We start from the raw sequence: 12042 nt of genomic DNA on the forward strand, positions 1-12042 counted from the left end.
GGCGAAACTGGCGACTGCCTCCTCCTCTCTCATGGACGCTGTCATAGTCTACTCGTGCGGGAGCTTTTCCACCGCCGAGAAGGCTGACGAAATAGAGACATTTTTCCGAGAAAACCCTTTGCCCTCTTCACAACGCAAGATTGCGCAGACTCTAGAGAGGATACGCATCAACGCCCGCTTTCTGGATCGCCTCCGCAGTGAAATTGGAAATTCGGCGTTTTGGAAAAAGCTTGCGGGCGAAGTGTAAAGTTATGTGAAAGATTATTCGTTGTCTGGGCTAGAAGGCAGCTGCTAAAGATTTCGGTGGCAAGTTTCAATAGTGATAGGAGAGGGTAAAGGGCACAGATGGACTGGGATGTTTTTGTCGTAGGTAACGGTTCAGGCGAATGTTGTCGTGAAGGAAGATGATCATGTTGCAACAAAAGACTCCATTTAAGAAACAGATAAGCTGCGTCCGTGCAGTTCAATATGAGATGTGTGTCTGCATCTTCACGGCATGGTAAAAAGAATTATCAAGCCGCGCAAGGAGTATTTGCCCTAGCGAGGTCGAAGAAGTAGATATCTGGCGTCAGAGTACTTTTACCTCGTACCTTGTATACGCTTAAAAAATTGTTATATAATCTCTCTACTTTTACATGTTCCGTCTTCATATTGAGGTTGATGTGATCAATCAGCGACACCCCCCTTGTACATTCGAAATACTATCGTACACACGTTCTCCGGCATGTTCGATTGCGCCTTCACCAACCTCCATTTCGTGACCGGACACATCTCCCCCTTACTCAACCATGCGAATTAGCATTTCTTCTTCCTCCGCTACTATCCCCTCGCCATCGTCAATCTGAGGCCGTGCTCCATCTTGACGGCTATCGGGGACGCGCTGAGCATTGCACTGCAGCTCATCCACCAAGGCCTGACGCCTAATTCCCCAAAACCGCGGCAAATTTGTCGATTCCTCTCTATTTACTTCGCAGCAAGTGAACAGCCATCCCAGATGTAGGCTGCAGCGCCTACAGTAAGCAATCGTCCATGCGTAGCCTTCGAACCATGAGCCCTCCGTTTCAATCGGTCCCTCCAAAGCTACGTTCTCCTCTTCATCGAGCACCTCTCTGACCGTAAGCATCTGATGCACAACACCTGCCGGATTGCTATAGGCCCCAACAGTCCCCTCTGCGCCAGGAACACTGAAAAGCGCTCCTTTGCCAACTAAGGCTACCTCGCAATGAGCGCAGCAGAGCTTGCTCTCTGCCGTATTCTTCAGCAATAAGATGATATTTTGAAGGCGATAAACCACTGAGTCCATCGCTAAGAGACGCTGACGTGTAATGTCATCAAGTGGCAAACTAGCTGCCAAGCGAAATGACAAAGACACCGCATCCCTCATTTCCACTGGAGCTCCCTCTTCTTCGTCAGCCCCCTCGCGACCCCGCTCCTCTCCATCCAAGCAGTCACTAGAGAATCCGGCAATACGACAGAGTTCAAAGCCTGTAGCACATCGGACACCCTGCCAAGACTCAATAGAATGAAGTATTTGTTTGACTTTTCCAAGCAGGCAAGCGGGAGACAGTAGACCCATTATAGTAGTGGGCCAATAGGTACATTGATGCAACTTACTCCTTTGCCACTGAGGCAACCTGGGATATGCACTTACACATTCGTCTGAAAGAATAAGAACACGCACATGCGGAATGCCTTGGCGCATTTCCATGTTCCCCCCCCTCGCAGCGTCCAGTACTCTAAATCGTTGACGTCCCTTGGCCTTTGCCGTGAGCGGCGAGGACCCGTCCCAATCTGATTCGACCTCGAACATCTCACACGTGCAACCCACTACTGCATCCTCCATTAAAGAGCGCCTTCGAGCATTAAGGATGCCGAGGTAAGCTGGTTGTCCGCGTCGTTGAGAAAAGGCTAAAAGAAGGAGGAGACGTACATGGTGCAGCTCCCAGACGCGCAGAGGAAGATTTTCTCCGGGAAAGAGCACTACATGTGGCAAAACTAATATTGGCAGTTCCACTTCCGTATTCGATGGTAATAACTGGGATCTGGCCAAGCTTTCCATGTTCGCGACACCAAAACATGCTAGAGTGACAACCATTTCGAAAATTGAGGAGGGAGGTTGAGTTTCCAAACCACAAGCCGGAGGCATGGGGCATAGATGTGGAGCCCCTCGCACCAAACCGTGTAGACACTGTCCATCCATGAAGGTTCAGAGGCAGGCCGTGGAATTGCCTACGGCCAGAGACTGCGATTGACCACACCTCTGACGTCGGAGCATCGTCCGCGCAACGATACGCATGCACCAGGCTGGAGAGGCAACTGGGGAGGTCGGATCGTGAATCCCGAAGTGTGAGGTATTAAATAGCAGGAATATGTGTTTCTTTCATTCTACTCCTTCCTCTTTCATTCTACTCCTTCACACAGGCCTGATTGGGTGGGTGGAGTTGCATGTGGGAGCCTTTACTTGTCTTCTTAATGTTTTGTAGGAGCTCCCAGGCCTTCACCAACAGGATGCATTCGACCCGTCGTAGCCCTCTGGGCATTGTTCACACTTTTAGTGGGATGGACATCGATCGAAGCCGAGTCGAAGCAGAGCTTAAGGAGGCCAGTGCCTTTCAAAACGCCTTGAGAAGTCATGGAGCGGGTAAGATTTTGTGGTAGGCATGCAGGGATGAAATGGGGAGACACTTCTCCACGTCCGTCAAAATATAGCCCTATGCTCTCGTTCCACTTAGTCATGTATTTTTCTTACTTGTTAACAGCATTTGCTTTGTTTCATGGAACATCAGCCCTGGTGATCACCGATTCTCCAATGAAATTAGCGTTTCACGATGCTGAAAAGCTTCAAACTTTGTATGAGATATCTCTCCAACAATTTGAGCACTCGTTAACTTGCATCAGCAATGATGTTGGAAATTACATTCCTATATATCCATGTATTGCGCTGGGTGCCTCAGCATCTGGGTGGGCGTTCGCTGTAGACGTATCAAATCGGTCGAGAAACGAATTTGAGGTCAAGAACGAGGCAGAGGGTAATCTTCGCTTTGAGCCGGTGCGAGCGCTGCTGGCTACATTGAATCAAAGAGATATCGCGATGGCAGGGCTAGGGGCATCTACATTAGCTTGGCATCGGCAGCATCGGTTCTGTGGACTGTGTGGAAGTCGTATGGTGGCTGTCGAGGCTGGCGGGCGACGGGCGTGCACGAGCGAGACGTGTCGCAACCGTGCCTACCCTCGCGTGGATCCTGTTGTCATTGCGCTCGTTCAGGACCCCGTCCGAGACAAGATATTGCTGGGTCGTCAGAGTGTATACCGCCCTATGATGTACAGTTGTTTGGCTGGATATGTGGGTCCTTGCGAGAGCTTGGAAGAGGCGGTGCGCCGAGAAGTGAAGGAAGAGTCCGGAATCGATGTGGGAGAGATGAGTTACCATAGCTCTCAACCATGGCCGATCGGTCGTGGGGCCTCGTGTCAGATGATGGTAGGCTTCACAGCCACCGCAACGAGCACCGAGATCCATATCGACACAAACGAACTAGAGGACTGCAGATGGTTTTCCCGTGCCGAGGTTGCGGAGGCAGAGGAACTGGTTGTGGCGAGAAGGCCAGGTCCCTCTGATGAGAGCTCGAAAACGTTAAGTATCCCAGGGCCTTACGCAATTGCGCATCATCTTATTAAGAACTGGCTCTCCACGACAAAAGCACCGCTCCAAGCGTCCGGGAGAAATAAATTATAAGAGTCATCAATTACATAATCCTCTCACTCTAAAGAGTGACATTCTTTATGGCTAGCATCTCCTCATCGTTTTTCGCCTTATTTTTCGTTGTCTTCATTATGTTGTGACACTGCGTTCTGGGTGTCGTACACTTACTCGCTTCTCGCCATTCTACTGATATTGTCTTCTTAAATCCTTTTCATGACTTTTTCAGCTCCTTACACGTTTAATTACCGCTTTGTAGATTTAAGTGTTCTACGCCACAATCTTGTCAAAGAGCCGGTCAGGTATGATTTCCTTCACGCGAATGGCAGCCCAGGTAGGTATGGACATAAAATTTGTTGTGGTATAGCGCGTCTTAGGTCGGGCGTCTGTCAGAGCTGCCAGGATCTTGTGAGCGGGCTGGGATACATGTCCTGCCATTTCAATGCCCTTTTTAAAAATTGAGAAATATTTGCTAGTGTAATAACGGGGGTAGGTTCGCGCCGCCAAGGTCGAATTGCCTACTTCTTCTGATTCAAGGATTTTAGATAAAATAGGCGTTAAGACAAATCCAGGTTCCACTAGGCTAACAGAACATTCGTAAGGAAGGAGTTCTTGCCGCAAAGCGTCCCCGATCGCCTCCATGCCAACTTTAGTAGCTGAGTATATTCCCTCCTTTGGTTGCGTTATGCGCCCGGCAAGCGACGAAGTAAAGACAATGCGTCCCTTGTCGCGGCGGATAAGCGGAAGTAGTTTTTGTGTTAGCGCCAGAGGACCAAGAAGATTTGTTTCGAACATGTCGCGCACATCGTTCATATCGTGGTGCTCAAGGGGCATGTGGTATCCTCTTCCACAATTATTAACCAAGCCGGAAAATCTCAAGTTGCTGCGCTCCCGCAGGTAATTTTCGACCTCATTAGTTGCATCATCAATATTCTTTTTGCTTCTCACGTCAAGCATTACAGGGATCACATTGTAGGATCCTTGATGACGATCAACAAACCCTCTCCATTTATTGAAGTCCTCTTGCCGTCGCACTCCTGCGAAGACATGATATCCTTTGTTGGCCAACAAAGTGACTACCTCGCGCCCAATCCCGGAAGAGGTTCCTATGGAGAGAAATACAGGTCAGCACTCATCGGAACCTGTGCTGTGATCTTTGCGATTTGTGCTTCATCAGCGCATTCATATGAATCTAATTCATATTGCTCTTCAACTTCACCTGTTACAAGAACAACTCCTGTACTGGGAATAGGGTAAGTTGAGCTAAGAAAATGCCGCATAAAAACGGCTATTACTGCAATCATAGCTGCTCCCCCAAAAATAATGTTCCGCGTGGGGGAATTTTTCCACGCACGTAAAGCCGCACTCCTTATTGTAGTAGTCATATGCTGCAATTTCGGTATTGTAGAAGACTTGCTAGCCCGGCGCGGGGCAGCGTAATTGCGACGTGGGGGCATTTCTCGTGCTCTGTATTGTTTGCTAAAAGGTACAATGGTGGACGTAGACGGCTGACCACGTTTTTTGCTTGGTTTTTCACCTTGACATCTTAATCCTGATCCTTATGCTTCATTCATGGAAAAGCTAAGAAGGGAAATGTTCTACGAATGCTCCCTCGAACGTGTTTTTACGCAACTGGCCCGGCTGGAAATTTCTCGGCGGGGAGGTTGATCAACGGCTCGGATCGGTTGGCGGCGTGGGCCCTCGCCCAAACGTCTGCCCGGCCTTCAACCTTCTCCCTGGCCCGGACATGTTGCGCTCCCTGTCTCATATCATGAGGCACTGCCACCCTGCAGGTTTCATCGCGTCTTGGAAACAGCCACATCACCTGTCTCCTTGTCGTCTCTCAAATTGAACGCCCTCATCGTGCGGCGAGGCTGTCTAAGAGCTCCACGAGAGCGAAGGGTAAAAAGTTCGAGGCCGATCATCATCGACCTGACAGTCATAGGACAGCTCTTTCTGGTCATACTTAACGTGCTGCGAGGATGAGCTCAATTTTGAGGCGCAATACTTTATCAACAGGTAGGCTTTTTATTCGATAGCAGGAAGTGATGGAGTTTATTGGGGGGAATTTTCTTAGCAATGCGGTAAATAAAAAACTGACCACTTCCTGCTTTCAACATGATAAATCAGAAAAGCAATACCTATGGCGGGACCCGGTCTTCGTAGACATTTTCGGTGCAGAGTTTTTCCCCCCACAGTACACAATCCAGAGCCGTCTGCTCGGTCTGGACGGCGTGGGTCGTTCTCTAGACCTGATATTGCGGGTAAGAGCAGAGAATTGCGAGCTGTTCCTGTGCACATGAATGCCTAAATTAACAATTTATGGAGCACTTGTTCGTTGGCTGCCCATGAAAAGTTTCTACCCTTGTCCGCAATTGCTGTATGCCAATCGTCTTATTTTCCTTCTCGCAAAGGGGCTCTCGGATGCCATGTTAGCTAGCGATGAAGCCGCGAAGGAAGCGTTTCAGTCCTCACATGATGCTCTGAGTGACGTGGGAGCTTGTCTTCGAAGCCTTCCTGCTGAGGCCGGATCCAGCAACAACGGAAGCTTGTACACCCTGTTGGAAGTCCTGGTGGACAAGGTACGCTTTATGCGGCCCGGTCGAGTTTTAGCTGTCCCCACGGGTTGGCGCACAGACCCCTGCGGCAACCTGCATCCGATCCTGATGGCGCTACAGCGCCAGGCAGGAGCGGGCGCTTTTACCTTGTCCGTAGTAAATGCCGGTCCGGACGGGCTGGAGTACCATCCTACAAAACCCGACCCCCTATCAGCGCGCATGCTTTACAGCACATCAATTCGTTGTGCTGATATCCCTGCAAGTAGATTGGAGGACGCGGCCTTCTGGTACATGGCATTTAAGCTTCTATTGGACAAGAGCTATGGAGAAGGCGGCAAGGTGGTGCTGTACGAGCGCCTGCTTTCCTTCTTGAACGGCAAAACCCTCCTGGCAAATGTGAAGGAGGAAGACTGTGACTGGGCGCCTTGCCACCCGGATAGTGGGAAATTTAGTCCCGGCGCACTTTTAATCGAGGGCGTCCGGCACATTGCTCGTCTTTGCGGGCTGGACCATTTGCAAGCTAAGTATGTGGTCCTTCTGCTAAAGTATAAAATCTGTCGCCTAATTGAGCTTGATCTGGGCACGGCCGAACGGTTGAATGACTCGGACCTGACGATAATCCGGATAGCTTGTCGGCAGGTGGCAGCGCTTGCCTCGGAAGTTACGGCAGAGGGGGGGTACGTGCGAAGCCAGCAGCTTTTTGAAATAAAGCAGGCGCTGAAAGCGATGGAAGATCGCATTAAGGGGATGACTCACACTACTGGCATGACTTTACCAGCCGAGGTCTCCATGACGAGTACCCCCACCATTCCTTGGGCAGCATGCTTTCCGCTGTGGGGTCGGCTACGCAGGGACGCCTCGGTCGAGCATTTGATAGGTCAGGCTCGGGTACCGCCCATCCTGCTTCCAGTCCAGCTGACCCTCGTTCCGGAGAAGGTATCCACCTTTAACGACGTGACCAATGCCCTCCGCCACTGCGTGCAGCTCTGTACGATCATGGAGAATCAGATGTATTTGATGAAGAACACATATTGTCATCGGATCTCTCTCATTCAACACCTCATCACCCGCGTCATTCCCCTACCACTGCCCCTGAACCACCCTGCTCGCGCGGTCAAATGCTTCTGGGCCTCACAGCCCATGCGCTACGAGACACAGGCAGACCTTCTCCGTTTGCTAGATTTATTGAACCGACATTATGCGGCTTGCTCTCTCTCTCTGCGGGTCACGCGATCTTTTGATGCGATTCGCATGCTGACGTCGGCCTGCATTGCTGCTCTAACGGACTGCGTCCTTCGTACGAAGGCTTGCGACATCCCCTCTTTGCTCTCTCTCCACTACAGCGGTCAGGCAGAGGGTCCAATCGCACCTTTTGGCTTTGATGCTGGTTACTTCCGCCTGGAGTCGGACAATGCGAAGCTGGCGGACCCTTATCTCCAAGTGGTTCGGTGTCAATGTCTTGACTATTTCACCCAACTTCGCCAGACACTCAAAGATCAGAACATAATTTTTCGTTTCGAGTCTTCGATGGATTTTGGAGGAGGAGAACGAGCTCTTTTGGACCAGCTCTGCCTTCAAATGGGCTTTCCACGCGACGACCTAGCCTCCTTTCTCTCTGGTGAGAATCCGCTCGTCCTCGACAACTTTCCAGAGCTAGGCTTTTTCCGGGACATTGTCTACTTGTTCAAGGCTCTGCTGGCTCCCTCCTCCGAGTCTCTTCCAGACCTTCGACCTTGGCGGGCCAGGGATGCCGCATTGAGCTGGGCCTTTAAGGTTGAAGGCGGCTTTGTCGTTAGGGGTTTTGGCGGCAAGCTTCGGTGCGCTGCCTTTGTCAAACCCGAAGACTTAATCACGAAAGGGGGTTTCTTGACCCGCCTCAAGGGTATTTTTGGCATCAGCAAACCTCGCGCGCCACTCAGCGGGGCTGACCCAAGTAATTTGGTCAAAGAAAAGGTGGAGACGGAGGATGACGTGCTGCACATCAAAAATCTAACGACTTTCGATAATCGCATTTCAACACGCAACTCTGAGCTTCTTCTGCAGTATCTTACTGTGCCTTACCTTCGCATTCCACTGGTCCTCCAATTTTTTGCCACTCAAGAACATATAACCGCACTTGGATGCGAACAGCTTCAGGAGGTATTGGACGCATGTCTGTTCGAGCCTGGGCAGTGGCAAGCCGATTACAACAAGGAGCTGCCAGCGGCCATTCCCCCGCCAAATCGCAAACATCTTGCCACATCCTGTGGTTTGCTCTTCAATGAACTAGTACGCTCACCCTATAATATAATGGCTTCCTTGGAGAAAATGCTTGAACTGATGCTGGAGCACGACACTGGGCGTTTCTCTTCTTCGTCGTCGCCTACCATACTGTATGTCCTTCGCCTCCTTTTGCAGGTGGAATCCTTTGTTCTCTTCCTGCAAGACCAGGAGCGTGCCCGAGAAGTTCGTGGTTTGCATTGCCCGCCTGCGCATTTGAGTTATCTAACCGAAAGCCAGGTCCGCCTACGGACAAAGATGAACACAGTCGTATTTCCAATGCTGGAAAAATGGTACACGCGAGCTATTAAGAGAAAAGAGCTGCACAAGGCTTGCGTCGTTTCCGCGCATCTGGCTTACCTATTCAGGAACTTAAGTCCCAAAGATCTCAACTACACGAATGTCTCTACTCTGTTATGCAGCCAAGTTTTCTTGACGATAAACTTCCGCTTCGATGTCGATATCTCAATAGAGGGAGACCTACGTGGCATGGAGCGCGATAAAGAAGACAAGGATGCTGTGCGACGGGACTTGGGTGTGCCTCAACTTGAAGTCTTCCATGTTTTTACCATGCATCGTGCTAAGATGCTGGAATGGTTGCAGGCCAACCCCGCAGATTGTGACGAGGTCATGGAAGCCGTTATTCGCACGGTAACTCTGACGGGAAAGCGGGATATCCCCAAGGGTGAGGAGAGGATGAAATCTCGTCACTGGGAGAGCATGACTCGCCAAGGCTGCTTTGGTCGTTTTTTACCTGACACAGAGCTGAAAGGCGTGATGGAGATGATTCAGAACCAAGCTAGTATTCATGAAAACTTTGAAGAGTGGTTGCGAGCGACCACTACGCTTTCGGCTGACACCGAGGTCAACACGCAACTTGGTGAATTCACTCTTAAAAAACACTCCATGGGCTTGCTTGAAAACCGTTTTGCTACACACCCGGACCTGGTGTACGTGCTTGGCCCTCTTTATAAGAAGCAAGGGGCGTTGCAATGTTGCGAAGTGCAAACTGCCGCCAATCGCCTTTGGATTCGTTTGGTCGGATTGCGACATGACATTCAATGCTGGGTACCGGATGTGCGCCTCGTTCCAAATCCTCACACGCGGCCCTACAGTGCCTTAGATGCTTCCGAGGGCTGGATTGCCGAAGTATTGGATCCTGTACGCAAACTTTATTTTCCTGATCTTAAACTCTTCCTGCCTTCCGGCACATACAAAGGTCAATCCTATGCTTCGCTTTGTGGGCTGTGGGAGACGAAATATGAAGGGCCAGACAGTGAGAGAAAGGACGGTGGAGGGGACAAAAAGAATGGGTCAGGTGAGAGCGAAGGAACTGCGTATTCCACTCTTTACGAGGTATCGGTTCTCCGCAACCCCTCCGTGGTACACGTTTTCCGAGTAATCGAGTATGGACGACGTTTCTACCGGCATTTGATATTCAGCTCGGACGCAGCTCTAAGTCTTCATTCATTTGAGCAAAAGGAGCTGGCAACATTTAACGACCGCACACGCTTTGTGAGCGGAACGACGAATGAAACATCTCCACCCGGATTTTCAATGATAATCACGCGCAATCTATACTCCAGCGTTGGATTGCAGACCTTTATTCCTCACCGATTATTGACTGGGCTAATGCCGTCGGCCATATTGGATGCATACGATTTTTGGCAAAACGAGGACGACAGTTTGATTGGATACCCCATACGACGTGCGGAGAATGCACTCAAAGATTATGGCCAAACTGTTGTCAAGGTTGATCTTGTAAAAGATAACAGTCAGGATACTACAGGATTTTGCAATTCACGAGCGTTAGGAATGATCCGAAGGGTGGCCATTGAGAGTGAGACGGACTTCGCAGATCTCAAATGGGAATCTCGGGCAGACAACAACACCTTGACCCTCTTAAACGTGCTCTACTCCCCGCAGGGACCTCTGAAGCAGCTCATGAGCGTCATGTCCAGGCTGGAAGATCTCTCACATGTCCTGGTGTGGACCAAGACCCCCCTCCGGGCGCCGAACGAGCCCTGCGCCATCCATGTCGTGGAGCTTCCTCGCCTGGGCCTAACCTTCCGGGCCAAAGAGGTGGTTCCAGGGGACCCATTGTCTCGACTCTATTGCGATGACTACGACGGCTACTTTATCTCAAATGTCCGAAGTCCAGCATTAGAGCGGCTCGCTGAGGGATTGCCACAATCCATAATCCTCGAAAATGGAGACCACGACCTGTTCTTGTTGGTTTCAGCAGCAAAACCAGAAATTGCTTCCATTTCGGCGCTGGACGTCAACGTGGTCCTTGACAAGAGTAATGCGGAATGGCAGAATAATATGTCCACGGGCATGCGGCATTACCTTTATCCAATCCATCTTTCACAAGCTTTTGTATTTTCGGCGTCGCTGGCCTCCGCACTATATATGCTCCTCTTCAAGTTCATGTCCAGGCAGTACGACTTTGCGTTTCGCTTCGTTTCATCTTGCGTGAGCGACACAGAGTTGCTGCCTGAGGAAGCTCAAATATTCAATATGCTCAGTTCAGTGAATATTGACTTCCACCCAGACGCTCATGCTGTGCGTTTGAAGTTTTCGTTGGCGACTATAGCCTCTGCCATGGCATGTCCATGGGATCCCGCTACACAGTTGGAATGCTACGTACGCAAGTGTCGAGCTGTCTCTGCCGCGTGTCGTCTGACGCCTGAGGAGGAGCTCAGCTTGCTGGAGCAATATGCGCACGAGTCTCGCGTACCGGTTGTTTTCAACCGGCTTAACTTCTTGCGTATCTTGGTGCACGCCGGTGCAAGCGCTAGGGGGGCAAAAGTCCCACTTGCAGCACCGGCGCGACCTGAAATCAGCTGCTTCGATACGTACGTGGATCAGACATGCACTTTCGTGGATGTGAAGGCGGGAAGTAGCGCGGTCGGAGGATTCTTTACATCCGTGGCCTACAGTCGCCCAGAAAGCATGGTGGGGCCGCAAGTGCTCGACCACTTGCATAAATGGGTGTCCTCTGTGGACGTGTCGGGGACGAGCTTCATCGTCTATTACGAAATGATGACAGGCACTCTTGATCTTAAAATCCGGAGTACGGATAGCGCTTACAATCTAGCGTCGCTCTTGTTACATCTTCTGCCCCCAAACGAGGCGCAGCGGCAGCGGTACCAACTCTCGATTCTCCGTGTACTCATAAACAACCCAGAAATGGCTGCTCAAGCCCCGAAGCTTGAAGGTCGATCCAAGAAGACTCTAGATATGATGAAAAATGCAAATATTATGAAGAACTTTGCCAAACAAGTCTACGCATTTTTCACGGGCAACAAGGCCTCATTCCGCTGGCCTACGCCGCTTCCCGAGTACGTTTGTCCTGAGTTTATCCAGCCCCCCATTCTGGCAGAACTGAGACATGTTGACCGAGTTTGGACGGTGCCCCGCGTTGTGGATTTCTCATGCGAAAAGCGAGTCTTGCGACCCGTGCCTTTGGATCCGAGCTTGCCTGGACAACTCGGGCTTGCTCTCAGCGCGGCCGACATCAGAGCC

The 12042-nt window shown here is 50.7% G+C and overlaps 1 protein-coding gene across 1 annotated transcript; it reads right to left on the reverse strand.

Annotated features, from left to right (window-relative positions):
- Positions 1-555: 555 nt before the first annotated feature.
- NGA_2088100 (cereblon) lies at positions 556-2081 on the reverse strand. The gene has a single exon (XM_005856267.1). The coding sequence runs from the start codon at positions 2057-2059 to the stop codon at positions 779-781; it is 1281 nt and encodes a 426-aa protein (XP_005856329.1). The 5' UTR covers positions 2060-2081; the 3' UTR covers positions 556-778.
- Between the last annotated feature and the right edge of the window lie 9961 nt (positions 2082-12042).

Source organism: Nannochloropsis gaditana, assembly GCF_000240725.1.
Source record: "Nannochloropsis gaditana CCMP526 unplaced genomic scaffold scaffold013, whole genome shotgun sequence".
Lineage (NCBI taxonomy): Eukaryota > Eustigmatophyceae > Eustigmatales > Monodopsidaceae > Microchloropsis > Microchloropsis gaditana.

Coding starts and splice junctions, on each gene's coding strand:
- NGA_2088100 (XM_005856267.1), bottom strand. CDS start 2,059: ATGGAAAGCTTGGCCAGATCCCAGTTATTACCATCGAATACGGAAGTG.